At 46.7% G+C, this 20,276-nt stretch overlaps 1 protein-coding gene across 1 annotated transcript in view; it reads right to left on the reverse strand.

Annotated features, from left to right (window-relative positions):
• Positions 1 to 20,276, reverse strand: part of T069G_08192 (condensation domain-containing protein) — a gene marked incomplete at both ends in the record, with an annotated part of 62,728 nt that overhangs the window by 28,651 nt on the left and 13,801 nt on the right. Inside the window, 2 exons of the mRNA XM_056175402.1 lie at positions 31 to 12,920; positions 12,990 to 20,247. Of these exons, the coding sequence (XP_056026351.1) occupies positions 31 to 12,920; positions 12,990 to 20,247 (20,148 nt within the window). The remainder of the gene's footprint in view (positions 1 to 30; positions 12,921 to 12,989; positions 20,248 to 20,276) is intronic.

Raw genomic sequence — 20,276 nt, forward strand, 5'->3', positions numbered from 1 at the left:
ATTAGAGACTGCATGATTTCGCCCACTGACACATCAAAAACAAACGATGAGAATTGTAGCATCCTAACAGTGTGGTCAAGGCCTAGCCATCCACTGATTGCTGCTTGGCTTGTGCAAAGTGCTTTGTGTTGCATCACAATACCCTTAGGCACGCCGGTAGATCCTGATGTGAACAAAATGTACGCAGCGTCAGTAGGCTTGACGTGAACATCAGGCCCCTTTTCGCTAATTCCGTATAAATTCAAAAGCTCTCTGTCGGAAGTAGACGAAACTTCAACTACGTATTCCACCACTTGTTCACAGAGGCTTGTATTGGCAGTTGAAGCAAGAGCCAGCTTGGCATCGGTTCGACTGGCAACAGCTTGGAGTCGCTGTAGAGGATGCGCAGGATCAAATGGAGCCCAAGCCGCGCCGGCCCTATTAATTGCCAGAATAGCCACGATATACCACTTGGACTTCTCAAAGCAAACATGGACAATGTCGCCAATCTTTACTCCATAGTCATTAATGAGGAGATGTGCCAATCTGTTAGCTGCGCGGTCTAATTCACCGTAGGTGAACTGTCCGTCCCAGGCGTCAATAGCAGGTGCATTCGGTCTTCGTTCAACTTGTCTCGCAATAACATGATGAATGCAATCATCAATAATCTTGGGTCCAGCACCGTTAGATTTCTGGGCAAGCTCTAGATCAAATGAGCCAGCAACTGAGATATCTCCCAGCTTGCCATCAATTTCCTTCGTCAGCAATTGCTGTAAAACGTTGCTAAAGTGGTGGCTAAGAACGGTCGCCTGTGGCCCGGGAATAACAGTAGAATTGTAAATCAAAACGAGGTCGGCATAGTCGTCGTAAACATGACCCTGGAGAACCAGAGGGTAGTTGTAATAGTTTTGAAGCATATCCTCAAGCTCTACCTGAACTGGGGTTAAAAGGGCGTCATTTGACTGCATGCCAAATTCTTGTCGTTGGACCGGCTGGATTACCAAGAGTGATGTAAAATCACAAGCATCTCTTGCATCACTGCCCAATTTAGCGATGCTTTGAAGACCGTACTGCTCAAATGGCACCATTTCGTGGGCTTGGTTTTGAACATCCCGTAAGAAGTGAGAAACTCTCTGATCTTTGTCAAGCCGCACGCGAACTGGGACAGTTGCAACTGCCGGGCCAGCCATGTCTAGGAGGCCGTATACAGGTGCTTGTCTTCCAGAGATGGTAGCTCCGAAGCAAACATCATCACTTTCGCAATATCTTGCAAGAACAATTGCCCAGGCAGCTCTTATAGTAGTAGCCTTCGTAGCGACACTGTTGAATGAAGTCGGGAATTTCACAGAAGTAGAAATGGTACGAATCTTCTGTTCGGTGGCAGTAGACTTCAGCGCAAGATCAGTCTTTGGGAAGCTGGCCCGCTTTGCATTTTGAAGCTGTGCTCTCCAATAATCACTAGCAGCTTCCTGTTCAAGTTCCATGGTGTACCTGATGAAGCCCGCGAAACCCTTGGGGGTTCCCAGTTCGAGGCCCTTGTAGGCCTGATGAAGTGTATTAAAAATCACAGACACGGCCCAACCATCGTGTATTGAGTGATGGATTGTCCATAAAAAGTACTTGTCGCCGGATTCGGACTCATGGATAGAGTGTCTGGATAGAGGGGTGCCGTATGTCATGGGGTATGAGTGAGTAACACGGACAGCTTCCTTCAGATCGCTGGAATCTTGGCCATCCCAAGCAACATCGTGCTTAACTACGAGTTGAACACAAGTATTGTTGACTAGGATGATTCTCGTTCTCAAAATAGGATGCTGGATGATTGTCTGTTCCCAAGCAGATTTAAAACGAGCGATATCAGCTGTCTGGGGTAGGCGGTATACATATCTCGCAATATAGCTTCCTGGCTGGCTCACAGATAACGCCATCAAACCTTCCTGAAGCTTGGTGCATGGATATGCGTCCTCAACGGTCTGGCCTGCGAGCAACTTGAGCTGCTGCGTGACACTGGAACCGACGACGGAGTCACGATTCTCAGGGCTAAGAAGGCTAAATGGTACTATTTCCAGCGGTTGTTGTTGATCCTGGGCATCAAGTTCCCTAGCCTTACTGGCAACAGCCAGTAGACGTGGGTCATTAAAGATATCCTTTACAGCAAGATGAATCCCATGCTCTCGAGAAACGCTGACTAAGTGGATAGCAGTAATTGAATCACCCCCGAGTCCTAAAAAGCTATCATCACGACCAATAGAATCGAGTGGCATGTCAAGAAGCTCTGACCAAATGTGCCGAATAAGAATCTCCATTGGCGTCTCTGGAGCCCTCTTCTTACCACTTAGCAGAGAAAACACAGCCAGTTCAGATTGAGAAAGGGTAGCAGTGCGACGCCGAAGCTCGCCCCTATCGAGTTTGGTAGACGTGATAGAAGGCATATACTTGCAAGGGATAAACAGAGTTGGAATCATGTACCTAGGCAGAGCTATGTTAAGCTCCCCTACAACGGCTGTTAGACGGGCTTGTAAATCCTCATCCAACGGCTGAAAGGGTCCAGAGGGGTCGGCTTCTTGGATCTGGCGGGTTTCGTCACTAAACGAGAAATATGCCACGAGGTTGGTGCCATTATCGCCCTTGAAGATGTCAACGGCGATTTGTCGGACACCATGCAAAGCGACCTGAACAGCATGTTCAACTTCACCTAATTCCACTCTTAAGCCACGTATTTTAACTTGTGTATCCTTGCGACTGGAAAATTCGATAGTTCCATCAGGATTATACTTGCAAAGATCTCCCGATTTATAAAAGCGGCTCCAATTGGCCTGCTCGCGGAATGGCGCCCACTCGGGGAGAGATTTAACAACAGCAGCGTCGGTACGTTCTTTATCAGATAAATACTCGCGTAGAATCGTTGGACCTTGAATTACAACCTCGCCTAAGATACCGGCTGGCGCAAGTTGACACGGATTTTCTGGGTCAACTATCCAACAGAATGAACCTACAGGACGACCGACAGTAAGAGGGCTTTCCTCAGCAGATTGCCATTCATGCAATGCGCTAAAGCAACAAGTTTCGGCAGGGCCCCATCCATTGATTAGACGGAGCTTACCAAACCAGGTCGTAAAAACGTCCCGAGGAACAGCTTCACCCGCAAGTAGTAGAAGCTCTAGATGCGACACCTCCGATGGTTTAATTGTACGAACAAAGGATGGCGTCAGATATGCCCAAGTAACAGCCTTGGTATTGATGAAGTCAACGATGCCACTCATGCGGGTATCCTCTGATGGAACGCAAATGCAAGCACCGGAAATAAGCGGTCCAATGATCTCCCCAATTGATAGATCAAAGACAAACGCAGCAAATTGCAACATTCGAACTTTTGAGTTTAGACCTAGTCTTTTGGCAATGGCCACCTGCGACGTACAGACAGATCCATGTTCCATAACGAGACCTTTTGGAGTTCCTGTGCTACCAGATGTAAATAGCACATATGCGGCGTTACGCGGAGAGATAGCCACAATAGGACCATTCTCACTAGCTTCCGTTGCCAATAGCTTGTTATCAAGCTCGGCGTTTACTTCGACTACCTCGCCAACGAGAATGCCACATAATTTGGAATTGGCTGAAGATGATAGAGCCAGTTTGGCGTGGGTCTGGGAAACGACTTGACGGAGGCGCAATTCCGGATGTGAGGGATCGAGGGGAACCCAGGCAGCGCCGGCTTTATTGATCGCCGTAATAGCGACAAAATGCCAGGCACTCTTCTCGAAGCAGACTGGGATCAAGTCTTCTGGCTGAACATTATATCTGCTGACAAGTAAATGTGCCAGCCTATTGGACGCCTCGTTAAGTTGCCGGTAAGTGAAATCACGATCCCAGCTTACGATAGCAAGGGCATCTGGCTGGGCAGCAGCTTGGCGCTCAATTAATTGATGAACACAAGACTCAACAATGTCGGGAATATCGCTGTTCTGCTTCATAGAATTGGCAAGGTCCCAATCACTAGTCAAAGAAACAGAGCCCAGCTCTTGGTCTGACTGAGAGGCTAGTTGTTTCATGACTATTTCGAATTGGTGGGATAAAGCAATCATCTGGTTCTCGGGTAGCACATCTGCATCGTAAATCAGGACGAGCTTGATGAAGCTTTCATGCATGTGTCCTTGAATAACTAATGGATAGCTGAAATAATTCTGGACTGTGTCGCCAATTTCCTTTTCGACCTCTGCATGGACAAAAATAGTGTCTGCACTTTCATCCACATAGGATAGTGATTGTATAGGCTGGATCACAAGCAGGCTGCTGAAATTGCAGGCATCTTTAGCATCAGAGCTGAGTTTGGAAATGTTTTGTAAGCCGAATTGTTCAAAAGGAATCATGTCGTTTGCCTGGCTTTGAATAGTTTGTAAATAATCCGCGATAGACTGGGTACGGTCAATGACAACGCGGACAGGGACTGTCGCAATAGCAGGTCCGGTCATATCTGCAAGGCCATGAACGGGCGCTTGCCTACCAGATATTGTAGTACCAAAGGTAACATCCTCAGAATCGCAATATTTAGCTAACACAATGGCCCAGGCAGCTCGAAGCATGGTGGCTTTTGTGACTGAAGTCTTGCTCATATTAGGCAGTTCAATGGCCTTCTCAATCGTGAGCGTAGTATTTCTCTTCTTCTCATGCACAGATGATGGCGTTGCTGGGAAAACCGTTTCTCTTGCACCTTGGAATTGAGCCTTCCAGTAATCGGCTGCGGCATCATTGTCAATATTCAAGGTGTACTGGACAAATCGTACGTAAGGCTCTACAACCACAACACTCTGGTTGCGGAAGATGGAGTGGAAAATTCCCATAGCAACCCTTATGCCCCAACCGTCAAAAATGGCATGGTGCATGAGTAATGCGAAATATGTTTCTCCACTTTCTTCAATAAGGGCATATCGAGCCAACGAAGAGCCATAACCCATCTCACAAGTTTCAGCGGCTTGCATATAAGAACGCAAAGAGTGTTCATCAGTTGATTGCCAAGAAATATCATTTTCTAGGACAGCCTGGATGGACATGCTGCCGACATTGAAGATTCTAGTGCGAAGATTGGGTAGCAGGCGAACTGTCTCCTCCCAAGTCGTCTTAAAGTGTGAGATGTCGACGTTGTGAGAAATTCGATAGAGAAATTTAGCAATGTACGATCCGGGCTGCTTGACAGCGAGAGCCATGAGACCCTCCTGTAGTTTTGTACATGGATACGCATCCTCTATTTCCCTATCCGTTGGAAGATTGTATTGACTTTGAATACCCTGGCTGAGAACCTCATTTTTAAGAGAGTCGTCCAGAAGACCGAAAGGTTCAATGTGGACCACTTCTTCACCATCTTCACCAATCTCAGTGGCTTTAGACGCAATAGCCAACAGCCGTGGATCGTTAAATATATCCCTGACGGTGATTCTGAGGTTGGCCTCTTGAGCTAGGGAAACAAGTTGAATCGCAGAAATGGAATCGCCGCCAATTTGAAGGAAGGAGTCGTCGCGTCCAATCGCGTCAATGCTAAGATTCAAGACCTGTGCCCATAGTTTCTGGATACGGCTCTCCATAACCGTCTGCGGGGCAGTTTTCTCTTCATTGGCGAGCGAATAGACAGCCATTTCCTCTTGGCTAAGAGAAGAGGCCAGTTCCTTCAACTTCTTGCGATCTAATTTAGTTGAAGTCGCCAGGGGCATGTAGGCACATGGAATAAATGCACTCGGCACCATGTATCGGGGCATGAGGGTGCCCAGTGTTCCTACCAGGCTACTAATTGTAGCTTGGAGACTCCCATCAAGTGGCAAAAATATCCCGTTTCCAACTGTTGCTTCATCAAGGCTTATCGGTTCCTTGGCATCAGAGAAGCTAACGAAAGCAACAAGCGCTGAGCCAGCATCAGATCTGACAACGTCTACAGCGACCTGTCGGACACCTTCGAGATTGGCCTGAATATGATGCTCAATCTCTCCAAGCTCGAGACGCTGTCCTCGAATCTTAACTTGAGTGTCTTTACGGGTACAATATTCTATATTTCCAGACTCATTGACGAAGCCCAAGTCCCCTGTAAGGTAGAAGCGATCCCAATAAAGGAAATCACGCTTTGTAACCCATGGAGGAAGACCTGTAACGGTAGAGGCAGCGGTTTTGACGGGATCGGAGAGGTATTCACGTAGCAGATTTCGACCTTGTATAACAATTTCTCCAACAGTTCCTAAGGGTGCCATGCGTGTGGAATCGTCTGGATCGACAATCCAGCATGAGCCGCCGATTGGTCGACCGATAACCTTGGGGGATTCATCAACGGAAGTCCATTCGTGAAGACACGCAATAACACAGCATTCAGTCGGGCCCCAAGCGTTAAGAAGTCTGACTTTTCCAAACCAGATATCGAGAATATCACGTGTAGGAGCCTCGCCGGCAGCTAACAGCATGTCAAGGGAAGGAACATCCTCAGGGCGAATAGTTCGGGCGAGAGTCGGAGTCAGAAGCGCGCAGGTGATTTGATGTTTTCGGATGTACTCTGTTAACTCGTTCATCTGTTCATCCCATGAGGGAACAAACAGGCAAGCACCAGTGAGGAAGGTGGAACCAATCTCGAACAATGCAGCGTCAAACGAGTAAGATGAGAACTGAAGAACTCTAAAGTCTTCTTGGAATTGAAGAGCCTGTGATAGAGAAGTTTGACTGGTGCAAAGTGACGCATGTTCAATCACAACACCTTTTGGTACACCTGTGGATCCGGAGGTGAATAGGATATAAGCGACATCGCTGGGAGTGACTTTTACGGCTGGTCTTTTGGCGCTCCATTGACTATTGAGAGCCAATTTGGCGTCAAGTTCAGGTGTCAGTTCAATTACTTTTGGCAATAAACCAATACACCTGTGAGAATTGATAGCCGAAGCCAGTGCCAGCTGAGAACCAGTTTGACTGATGATCTTCTGATATCGTTCGGTTGGGTGAGATGGGTCAAGAGTTGACCAGGCTGCACCAGCCTTATTGATAGCTAAGGTAGCGATGAGGAACCAAGCCGACTTTTCGAAGCATACATGAATAATATCTCCGACTTTGACTCCGTGCTCAGCAACAAGATACTGGGCAATGCGGTTCGTTGTCTCCGTCATTTCTTTATAGGTAAACGATTTATCCCAACCAGAAATGGCTAGAGAATCACTTCTAACCGACGCAACTTCGTCGACCATTTCATGGAAGCATCGTTCAACAGCGTCAGGCGTTCTGCTATTGAGCTGAAGAGCCTGGTCAAAATCCCAGTTACTTGATAGAGATATACTACCAAGAAGTATGTCGCCTTTGCTAGTAAGCTCTTGAACAGCATTATCAAAATGATGAGATAAAGCCTGCATCTTGCTTTCTGATAGGATTTTAGAATCATAATTGAGCATTAGGTTGATTGTGTTTTCATAAAGATGGCCTTGGATGACAAGAGGATATGAGAAGTAGTTTTTCATGATGTCTGCCTCTTCAGTGGTGGACGACTCAGCTGGGACCAAAAGTGCATCATCGCTGTGATATTCCAATTGATCGATGGGTTGGATAACCAATAGTGAGGTAAAATCACAAGCTTCCTTGGCATCTAAGCTGATCTTTGAGATATTCTGTAGACCATACTGCTCGTAAGGTACCATACCTAGAGCTTGATTCTGGACACTCTCTAAGAAATCAGATACAGTCTGCTGTTTATCAAGGCGAATTCGAGCAGGAACAGTTGCAACAGCAGGGCCAGCTATGTTAGTGATACCATTAACAGGAGCCTGACGACCGGAGATTGTGGTACCAAAGGTCACATCATTGCTTTCAGAGTATCGAGAAAGTACAAGAGCCCATGCCGCTCGTAGGAGGGTGGCCCTGGTAATTGAAGAGCCGACAGTCCGAGAGTAATTGATGGATTTCTCTAGAACATTCATAGCGTTAGGTCGAGAAGGTGTAACTGGAGGGAACGTGGCTTTCTTTGCGTCATGCAATTCGTCTCTCCAGTACTTGACAGTATCCTCATTGTCAACGTCCATAGTAAACTTGACAAATCGAGCGTAGGAGACGGGTTGCGCTGGCTCTACACCACGATAGAGAGCATGCAACGTATTCATCAATATTGGCACTGTCCAGCCGTCGAATATAGCATGATGAATTGACCACAAAAAGAAAATATCGCCACTATTCTGCTCAACTAATGCAAACTGAGATAGGGGAGATCCGTAAGTCATCTGGACTGATCTCATATCCGAAAATGCAGTATTCAAATCAAGGCTGAGTGCCCAAGTGACGGGCTCATTAGTAACAATTTGGGTGGCTCGTCCATCAACAAGGGCGATTCGGGTTCGAAGATTGTCGCAAAGAGTAACAGTCTGCTCCCAGGAAATTTTAAAGCGAGAGACGTCCACATAACCGGGTATGCGGTAGACAAACCTAGCAATATATGAGCCAGGTTGTTTGACAGACAATGCCATGAGGCCTTCTTGTAGGGCGGTGCATGGATAGGCATCCACAATGGTTCCAGAAGCCAAGTTACACTGGGCGCGAACGCCATCGGCTAAGGCCAATTGCTGTGATTTTTCGCTAAGAAGCGAGAAGGGAGCGATCACTAGAGCTTCTTGTTCATCTTCATCCGACTTCTTCGCACGTGAAGCGACGGCGAACAATCGCGGGTCATCAAAAATATCCTGAGCCGTCAATGAGATGCCCTTCTCGCGGGACATAGTGACGAGGTGGATAGCAGTAATTGAATCACCGCCTAAGCCCAAAAAGCTGTCGTCAAGGCCAATATTCTCGGATGGAAGAGATAATAGTTGAGACCAAATGGCTTGAAGGTCTTTTTCTATTATTGTGTGTGGTTCCCGTTTCTTCCCTGTTTGAAGAGAGTACATCATGAGCTCTTCTTGGCTGAGTACAGCAGTTCGTCGTTTGAGGTCATTTCTATCCAATTTTCTTGAAGTAATGTAAGGCATGTACCGGCAAGGAATGAAGAATGTTGGAACCATATATCGCGGCAATGAGATGTTAAGCTGGCCTATCACCGTAGTGAGAATACCCTGCAATTCATCATCCATTTGAACAAATGGACCACTATCATCAGAGCCAGCACGAGTACCAGTTATTCTTATTTCATCGGTAAAACAAAAGTATGCCACCAGACTAGCACCAATGCCAGATCTGATGACATCGACAGCAATTTGCTGAATGCCGCTGAAGGCAATCTTGACGTGGTGTTCAACTTCGCCCAATTCAACACGAAGGCCGCGGATCTTGATTTGTGTGTCCTTGCGACTTACAAATTGAATGGTTCCGTCCGCATTGTAAAAGGCAAGGTCGCCAGACTTGTAGAATCGATTCCAGTACTTAGTTTCACGGTTCGGGGCCCATACAGGAAGGTTCTTAACCGTACTAGCTGATGTGCGAACCGGGTCGTCCAGGTATTCCCTCAATATTGTTGGTCCTTGGATAACAATTTCGCCCACTGCTCCAATCGGGGCGATTTTATGGGGATTTTCTGGATCAACAATCCAGCAGAAACCACCCACAGAGGAACCAATTGTGAGAGGTGACTCATTAATAGATTTCCATTCATGAAGGGTAGACACCACGCAGGTCTCGGCTGGCCCCCATCCATTAAGTAGGCGGACCTTGCCAAACCAAGCATCCCTGATATCCCTGGGAATGATTTCACCCAATAAGACTACTGCCTCAAGACTTGGTAAATCCTCAGGCTTAAGCGTTCGAATTAACGACGGTGTAATCCAAAGCCAGTTGATACTGTTCTGTCGGATGAATTCAGGCAGCGCGTTCATCCTGTCGTGGTCTGACGGGATACATAAACACCCGCCGGTAATAAGTGGAGCAACAATTTCACCAACCGCAGCATCGAATACATAAGAAGCAAATTGTAGTGTCTTGACGCCGGGAGCAAGTCTCAGGCGCTTTACAGCAGCCGTTTGTGCTGTGCAAAGGCTTCTATGTTCCATTATGAGACCCTTTGGAGTACCAGTGGATCCGGAAGTAAAAAGCACGTAGGCAGCGTTGGAGGGAGAGATTTCACGATCAGGGCCCCGATCAGACATCTCAGTCTTGTTCAAAATCTCATCTGTAGTAGACGAAACTTCTACCACGTGCTCTACAAGGTCAACGCACGTTGAAATGTTTGAAGGCGAGACCAGAGCAAGCCGAGCTCTAGTTTGACTAACAACCTGCTGATGGCGCTGAGTAGGGTGGGAAGGGTCTAATGGAACCCAAGCACCGCCAGCTTTATTAATGGCCAGAATAGCAACCACAAACCAAGACGACTTCTCGAAGCAAACGTGAATAAGCTCGTCATTCTTGATTTCATACTCTGCCACAAGGTGGTTCGCCAGCCTGTTGGCAGCCTGATCGAGTTGACTATACGTAAAATTCCCATCCCAACTGTGAACAGCAGGAGACTCCGGTCGAATCATTTTCTGTTGCTCTACGAGGGTATGGAGGCAAGATTCAACAAGCTCAGGTACTTCGTTGTTCTGGCGTATAGCATACTCAACATCCCAAGAACCTGACACAGACACATCTCCGAGAGTCCTATTGCCGCTATCCTCGAGAACAAGCTGCTGTGCAACATGCTCAAATTGATGAGCTAAAGCGAGTAATTGTTGCTCAGATAAAATATCCGCGTCATAAATAAGGACCAAGTTAACCGAGTCTTCGTACACATGGCCTTGCACAACAAGGGGATAAGAGAAGTAATCTTTCATATACTCTTCCAAATCTTCGGTGGTCGCACTCATGTGTTCTATGATGGCTTTGTTGTTGCCCGTATCAAGCAGCTTCTTCATGGGCTGAATGACTAAAAGCGATGCAAAATCACAAGCCTCTTTAGCTTCAATATTTAACTTTGCAATATTCTGCAGACCGAATTGTTCAAAAGGAATCATTTCAGAAGCTTGATTCTGAATACCCTGAAGAAATTCCGAAATAGACGCAAGCTTATTCAGTCGAACGCGTACCGGAACAGTAGCAACAACTGGGCCTGCCATTTCAGTTATACCAGGAACCGGAGCCTGTCTTCCAGAAATTGCAGTTCCGAAGGTTACATCATCGGTATCACAATGCCGTGCGAGGACAATAGACCATGTAGCACGCAAAATGGAGGCCATGGTGATCGAGGTCTGTTGAAATTGCGGTAGTTCAATAGCTTTCTCAAGTACTTGTGTTTTAGATTGCTTACTGCGGGAAAGGGCCGCAGGGAATGGCGCCCGCTTAGCATCCAGCAACTGCTCGGTCCAGAAGGCTTTGGCGGCATCAGCATTAAGGTTGGCAGTATAGTTGATGAAATGAGCATAAGAGGTAAATGGAGCAAGTTGATCACCCATGTACGCAGAAAATAGGGTGTTTAAGACCAAGCGAGTAGTCCAGCCATCAAAAACGGCATGATGAATAGACCACACGAAATAGCTGCTTCCATCGGCCTGCTCAATGAGGGCGTGGTAGCTCAATGGAGACCCATAGCCCATGTGACTCTGATTAACTTGGAGATATGACTGGAGGGTCATATTTGTAGTGTCATCCCAAGGAGAAACATCTTGCAAGATAACTTGAATAGTAGTGTCGCCTGAGAGCACGATCCTAGTGCGGAGGTTGCTGCATAGTTCCATAGTGGCCTCCCACGCGGCTTTAAAGCGTGCGATATCAGTATTCTCAGAGAGCCGGTAGACATTTTTGGCCACGTGAGAACCTGATTGCTTAACAGTCAAAGCCATAAGGCCTTCTTGGAATGTTGTCACAGGGTAGATGTCTTCAATATCGGCAGTGCTGGATAACCCACACTTGGCACGAACGTCTTCTAACAAGGAATCCAAATCCATCGTAGGTACCATTGAGAATGGTACCACATCATGGACTGACTGTGATATACCCTCTTCAGCTGTTAAGGCCAATGAGGATAGCTTAGAATTAGCAAAGATGCTGGCAACTGTTAAACCAACACCAGACTGTTGTGCAAGTGCGACTAGATGAATTGAAGAAATTGAATCGCCGCCTATTTGAAGGAAGCTGTCATTCTTGCTAATATCGTTAGGATCGATTTTGAGCACCTGAGCCCATAGACCCGCCAGTTTCTTCTCCATGAAAGTGCTGGGGGCGATGTAGTCACGCTTCACTATAGAGAAAGCGGTAAGCTCTTCTAATGACAAAGAGGCGGCAGTGGCAATTAACTTCTTCCGGTCAACTTTCATCGAGGTGATGAACGGCATTCTCTTCACGGGTAAGATAGTTGTGGGCACCATATAGCCCGGAAGAGACGTCTTCAAATGCTCCATAATAGTAGTCAAAGCTAGGCGTAGATCATCGTTGAGCAGAAGGATGTTACCAGAAGATGCCATCTTTTCCTTAAGCGAGATAAAGGCAATGAGGGCATCGCCAGCCTCACGATGAACTACATCAACAGCAACGTGCTCAATAGTAGATAATGATCGCTTAACATGATACTCGATTTCTCCAAGCTCAAGGCGCTGTCCACGAAGCTTGACTTGTGTATCTTTTCTACCGAGATACTCCATCTCCCCGTTAACGTTATACCGAACAAGGTCACCAGTCAAATAAAACCTGTGTCGGCCCGGGATCATAGATTTAGGCAAGCAATCTATATGAGTTATGAACGAAGCTGCGGTGCGGTCGGCATCGTTTATGTAGCCGCGAGCAAGGGCATTTCCTTGAATAACCAACTCTCCAATGCAACCGATGGGAGTCAGTTTATTGTAGTCTGTCGGATCAACAATCCAACAAGCGCTGTTGAAACCGCGTCCGATTATGCGAGGAGAGTCAGTAGCTTTGAAATCGTGTGTTGTCGCATAATTACAAGCTTCAGCTGGCCCATAGCCATTGACCAGACGAAGGCGATCGCACCACGTCTCAAGAAGATCTTTAGAAGAAGGTTCGCCACCAAGGACGAGCAACTGTAATGACGGAACTTGTTCGGGTGTAAAGGTCCGAACGAAGGAAGGTGTTAACATAGCAGTATTTACCCGGGCTTCTCGCATGAAAGAAGCAGCTCCTTGGAGTCTTTCATCATCGGATGGCACACAAACCGTACCGCCAAATGAAAGAGTGGTAAAAATCTCTCCCAGACTTCCATCAAAAATGTAGTTGGAAAATTGGAAGACGCGAGAAGACGGACTGAGGTTATATACGCGACCGTGCCCCAAGGTGCTGGTGGCAAACGCAGAGTGCTCCATCAAAACACCCTTTGGTTTACCAGTAGATCCGGAGGTAAATAGAACGTAGGCTGCATTGCTAGGTTTGGCCTTGGGTTGAATCTCTTGGAAAGCATCATAGATCGATGAAAGCTCTTCAAACAATTGAGGTGTAAGCTCTACCATTGTAGATGTCAAATGCTCACAAGGAACAGATGATGAAGGTGAGACGATCATAATCTCGGCTCTAACTTCTCGGATCAGAGCTTCCCGGCGGTTGCGAGGATGAGATGGGTCAAGAGGTAGGAATACACCACCGGCTTTGAGGATGGCGAGCATTGCGACGATCGCCCACGATGACTTGTCAAAACAGAACGGAACAACAGATTCGGGCCTCACACCAAGTTCATGCAAGTACTGGGCTAGGAGGCTCGACAGACGATTCAAAGTAGCATATGTCATTGTGGCTTCATTTGAGTAGATGGCCTCATGATGGGGATCCCTGAGTGCTTGTTGGGTAATAAGCTCATGTACACAAGCACTAACCATACCAGGCTCTTTCACATTATAACTGATGGCCTGCTGCAGATCCCATGGTCCGGCAACAGTGATATTCTCCAGCCTAGTCTCGGAATCTTGGGTAAGCAACTGCTGAACCACATGATCGAATTGTGTGGACAATGCTTGGAGCTGATTCTCCGCAAGAACGTTGGCATCATATATGAGCAATAACTTGACCGCACCATCATCATGTATATGACCTTGAATAACGAGTGGATAAGAGAAATAATTTTGTAATCTCTCTTCTGTAGCATCCTTGTCAATGTCTTGAGGTACAAGAATAGATGTTGCATTACCGGCGATGCTAGACATGGGCTGAATTACCATGAGAGATGAAAAATCGCAAGCATCCTTAGCTTCAGGGCTAAGCTTAGAGATATCCTGCAGACCAAATTGCTCATATGGAATCATGTCGGTTGATTGGGTCTGCATACTTTCAAGGAATTTTGCGACTGTTTGTTCAGGATGTAATCGTACACGGACAGGCACCGTAGCGACCACTAATCCAGGCATCGTTTCAATTCCAGCAACGGCAGCATTGCGACCAGAAACGTTAACACCGAATGTGACATCATTGGTATCAGAATATTTAGATAGAACGACTACCCACGCAGCTCTCAAAATAGTTGCTTTGGTAATACCGGATGCACTTGAATGAGTAAAGTTAAGAGGCTTCTCAAGAATGCGAGTATTGGATTGGGCTGATTGAGACGACGAAAATGGCGGGAACGAGGCGCGCTTTGCATCCTGAAGCTGGTCACGCCAATAATCGGAAGCGGCAACCTTATCGATGTCCATAGTATGCTTCACAAATTCAGCATAGGGCCGGAAAATAGGAGCTTCAATACCGTGGTAAATTGACTCTAACGTTTTCATAAGCATAGACAGCGTCCAACCATCAAATATGGCATGGTGAATGCTCAAAACAAAGTAGCTTTCTCCTGACGGTTCATAGACGATGGCGTAGCGGAGTAAAGAATCGCCGTATCCCATATCAAACGTTTGAGACAGGTATGCCTCCAGAGTCGTACTGGAAATGTCCCATCGAATTTCCTCATTTTTGATCACAACCTGTAAGCTCAAATCTCCGATAACCATAAGACGAGTTCTCAGATTGCCACAAAGTTCAATAGTACGCTCCCAAGCCGCTTTAAAGGTATTGATATCAACATTCTTGGCTAATTGGAAAGCCTGCTTTGCAACGTACGAGCCTGGCTGTCGAGCAGATATTGCCATAAGACCTTCCTGAAGCTTTGTTGATGGATAAGCATCCTCTACAATGATATCGTTAGGGAGATCATATTGTGCGTTTACAGTGGCTGTAACAGCTGTCTGATCCAGAGTAGGACTAAGCAGACTAAATGGTGCAACCGTCACATCCGCAACATCCGATTTAAGTCGAGAAGATGCAAGTTCTGCCAATTTCCAAAGGCGTGAATCATCGAAGACATCCTTGACTGAAAACGAGATGCCAGATTTGCTGGCGGCCGCTACCAGCTGAATGGCAGCAATTGAATCTCCACCGATACGTAGAAAGCTGTCGCGGCGGCCGATTGATTGAGGCAGAAGTCCTAAAATCTTGGCCCAAATGTCTCGAAGACGAATTTCCGTCTCAGTCTCAGCAGCCTCTTTCTGCGTGTCTTCTAACGCATAAGATTGTAGCTGCTTTTGGTCTAATGCAGAAGTGAGTCTGCGGAGTCGGCCCATGTCAAGTTTGCCAGATGTCAAGAAAGGCATCTGAGAACATGGGATAAACAAAGTAGGCACCATATAACGGGGCAATAAAACGCCAAGTTGGCTAGCCATAGCATCAAGATCTCTTTGGAGATTATTGGTGAGAGGCATAAATATCGCATCTGGATCATCCGAATTCTTTTCGGAATATCCAAGGTATGCAACTAACATTGAGCCTGCTTCAAATTTGTGAACATCCACGGCAACGTGAACCAGATTCTCCGAGAGTTTGCGAATTTGATGCTCAACTTCTCCAAGTTCTACACGAAGCCCTCGGATCTTAATTTGTGTATCCTTCCGTCCATGGTACTCAATGGTCCCGTCAGGGTTGTAACTACAATGATCGCCTGTCAAGTAAACTCGACTCCACCGTTGTTGCGGTTCACGGGGTGGAGCCCAGTCTGGAATTGACTCAAGGATACTAGCATGCGTTCTTGTAGGATCATCGAGATACTCACGCAGTATAGTAGGGCCTTGTATGACAGCCTCTCCAATGGTGCCTACCGGAGCAAGTTGATTGGGATGCTTGGGATCAACAATCCAGATGAAAGAGGCAACAGGCTTGCCAATCGTGAGAGGGCTCTCGGCCGCCGACTTCCACTCATGTAAACTGCTGTATACACAGGTTTCGGCCGGGCCCCATCCATTGAACAATCTAACCTTGCCAACCCACTTCTCTAATATCTTCTTACCAGAAGGCTCACCACAGAGGATGACCAATTCCAGATGTGGAACATCGGTAGGTTCGAGGGTTCGGATGAAAGAGGGTGTGAAAATTGCCCAGTTGATGTTCTTCTCATGTATAAACTTTGCAAGGCTATTCATGCGAATCTCATCTGATGGGATGACAAGACAGGCCCCGCGAATCAATGAGCAACAAATCTCACCAACAGAAAGATCAAAAACATGGGCGCCAAACTGCAGTAGCCTTACACCGCTGTGAAGGCCAATACGGGCAGTGATAGCAGTCTGGCTAGTACAGACAGCTCCGTGCTCCATCACTAGTCCTTTTGGTGTTCCAGTACTGCCAGAAGTGAACAGTACATACGCGGCATTGCGGGGAGAAACCGTCACATCTGGAGCTTGAGTACTGGGCTCTGTTTGTATGAGAACATCGTCCAAGGCCTGGCCGACTTCAAGAACAGTGTGCGATAGTTGATTACCCAAATTGAGTTGCAAGGACGAAGCAAGAAGCAAATTGGCTTTGGTCTGTCTTGCCACCTGTTGTAATCTCTGCGTGGGATGCGAAGGATCAAGTGGGACCCAAGCAGCGCCGGCCTTATTAACTGCAATAACTGTGACGACATACCATAAAGACTTTTCGAAGAGGCAAAGAATAAGATCATCGCTCTTTATATCGAAAGTCTTGATAAGATAATGGGCTAAACGATTAGCCATCTGGTCTAATTGGGCGTACGTTAACATTCCATCCCAAGCGTCGATAGCAACTGCGTTCGGAGTAGATGCTGCGTTTCGTTCGAATAACTTATGGATACAGTCTTCGATAATCTCAGGGTTTTCGGTGTTCCAAGCAATCGCCTGCTGGATGTCTTGTGGGCCAGCCAAAGAGATATCTCTAAGCTTGATGTGATTGGACTCAAAGAGCTGCTGAGCTATATGCTCGAATTGACCGGCTAGTCGATTAAGATCATTTTTGGATAATATAGTGCTATCGTAGGTGAATATTAAGTCGATCCGATCGCCAAATACGTGGCCCTGGATGATTAATGGGTATGTGAAGTAATCCTGCAAAAGGCCTGCTGAGGCTTCATCACTCTCTATGGCCGGGATAAGAATGTTGTCATTATCACCATCTCCATTACTTAAGTCTAAGTGAGTTCTTGGCTGGATGACCAGAAGAGATGAGAAGTCGATGGCATCTTTGACATCGGGGGAGATCTTTGCGATATTTTGTAGGCCATATTGCTCATATCGAATCATCTCCGTGGCTTGCGACTGAATACTCTCCAGGAATTCAAGCGCTGTTTGCTCTTCATCTAGCTTTATCCGTACCGGAATAGTGGCAACAATAGGGCCGGGCATATCCAGGATATTTGCAACAGATGCTTGACGACCAGACACTGAAGTACCAAAACAGACATCATCAGTGTCAGAGTAACGAGCAAGGATCATAGCCCAGGTAGCCCGCAGAACAGTTGCCACAGTAATTGAGGACTGGGTAATGCTGGGCATTTGAATAGATTTTGTCATCATGCTAGTGGTCGCCTTATGTTGCGTTTCAGATCTGGGGCGAGGCGGGTATGAAGCTTGTACTGCGCCATCTAGCTGCTGAGACCAGTATTTCTTGGTGGCCGGATCCTGAACAACATCAGTTGCATACTTGATGAAAGCTGAATATGGTTTCAGTGAGTTATTGTTTGAACTCTGATAGCACTTCTGGAGTGTCTCAAGTACAAGACGAATAGTCCATCCATCGTGAACAGCGTGATGTACAGTCCAGATAAAGTAGATACCGTCTGCTCCTTGGAATATTGTATACCGAGACAAGGAGCAACCATATGTCATTTCCACGTTGCCAGCTTCGGCCATGGCAACATTGAATTCCGAAGCGGCAGACATCTCGAGCTTCGTATCCTCCCTGATTACTAGCTGAATGCACTGGTCATCCAAGAGCACAATCCGCGTCCGTAGCGTAGGGCAGAGAGAAACAGTTTGAGCCCAACTAGACTTAAACTTCTCCATATCGGTATTATCAGCCAGTCGATAAACATGCTTGGCGACATGAGAGCCGGGAGATTTGACAGATAAAGCCATGAGACCTTCTTGGAATTTTGTACAAGGATAAGCATCTTCAATAATCGCTTCAGGTCCTAGGTTACATTCGTCTCTCGCGCTTTCAGCAATAGAAAAGCGTCTCTGCTCGTCATCTATTAAGCCGAATGGCTCAATGGTGACATCGTCAACAGAACTTAGTAAGCTGGCAATTCTTGCTACCGAAATAAGACGAGGGTCGTTGAAGATATCCTTGACTGATACAGAAATGCCTTTATCTCGACAAGCGCTAACAAGCTGAATTACTTTTATCGAGTCACCGCCAAGACCGAGGAAACTGTCGTCACGACTAATTGAATCCGGCGAGATACCAAGGGCAGTAGACCAGATCTGCTGAAGCTTGCGTTCCATATCAGTTTCCGGGGCTCTCTTACTTCCACTTCGTAGAGAGTATTCTGACAGTTGTTCGCGCGTAAGGAGGAGTGTATGGCGGCGTAATTCATTGCGGTCTAATTTAGTAGAAGTAATTGACGGCATGAAGCTGCACGGGATGTAAAGAGTTGGAATCATATATCGTGGTAGTGTCACCCCAAGCTCACCGACCAGAGCATTCAGTCGATTCCGAAGTTTTTGATCAATTGAGAAGAATGGGCTGTTAGTGTCGCGGTTAATACCAGCAACACGAATCTCATCAGTGAAGCAGATATAAGCCACGAGATTGGTACCACGCTCGTCATTATACACGTCGACGGCAATCTGGCGAACGTCTTGTAATGCGGCTTGGATGTGGTATTCCACTTCGCCCAGCTCGACACGAAGGCCTCGAATCTTGATTTGGGTATCCTTTCTGGAAGAGAATTCGAGGGTTCCATCAGCATTATACGAGCATAGATCACCAGATTTGTAAAAGCGACCCCAATGCTGAGAATCGGGCTGAGGCGTCCACTTAGGTGCCTTAATACAAGAAGCTGCAGTACGTTCCGGATCGGCCAAATATTCGCGAAGCAGAGTCGGACCTTGGATAACAACTTCACCTAATGTGCCGACAGGTGCTAGCTTATGAGGGTTTTCAGGGTCCACAATCCAGCAGAATCCGCCAACGGGTCTGCCTATAGTCAAAGGACTCTCGTCTACTGACTTCCATTCATGCAAGGTACTGAAAACACACGTCTCAGCTGGTCCCCAGCCATTGATAAGGCGTACTTTGCCGAACCAAGTATTTAAGATTTCTCTAGGAACAGCTTCACCGGCAAGCAGAAGTACTTCTAAATCCGGAATATCCTTAGGCGCCAGGGTGCGGAGGAATGAAGGTGTAAGGAACGCCCAATTTATTCGGTTATCCCGCATATATTGCGTGATATTGTTCATTCGAATATCTTCCGATGGCACAAAAATGCAACCGCCGCTAATCAATGTGGAAATAATTTCACCAATTGACATGTCGAACACATATGACGCAAATTGGAGCATTCGGACGTTAGAGGTATGGCCTAATCTTTTAGTTATAGCGGTCTGTGAAGTACACACAGACTTGTGGTCCATAACGAAGCCTTTAGGTGTGCCAGTGGAACCAGATGTGAACAAAATATATGCAGCGTTGTCGGGCTTTGCAACAACATTCGGAGCTTCGGAATCAGTCGTCTTGGCCAGCTTCCGGTCTAAGTTTGGCGTAACTAAAAGCACGTTCTTAACTAAAGCTGAGCAAAGATCAGAGTTGCTTGGAGAAGTCATAATTAGGCTAGCTCTGGTTTGATCAACTATCTGACGGAGGCGTTGTTCTGGATGGGATGGATCAAGGGGCGCCCATGCTGCTCCTGCCTTGTTGATGGCTAGAATAGCAACAAAATGCCAAATCGACTTCTCAAAGCACACGTGAATAATATCATCTGGCTGAATTCCATAAGATTTAATAATATAATTAGCCAGTCTGTTAGCAGCACAATTAAGCTGGTTATATGTAAACTCAGCATCCCACGCAGATATGGCGACAGCATCGGGCCGACACTCGGCCTGGCGTTCAATAAGCTCATGTACGCATGCATTAACGATTTCGGGAGTTTCGCTGTTAAAGGAAATAGAACGATCTAAGTC

The sequence above is a fragment of the Trichoderma breve genome, chromosome 5 (genome assembly GCF_028502605.1).
Source record: "Trichoderma breve strain T069 chromosome 5, whole genome shotgun sequence".
Classification (NCBI taxonomy): Eukaryota; Fungi; Ascomycota; class Sordariomycetes; order Hypocreales; family Hypocreaceae; genus Trichoderma; species Trichoderma breve.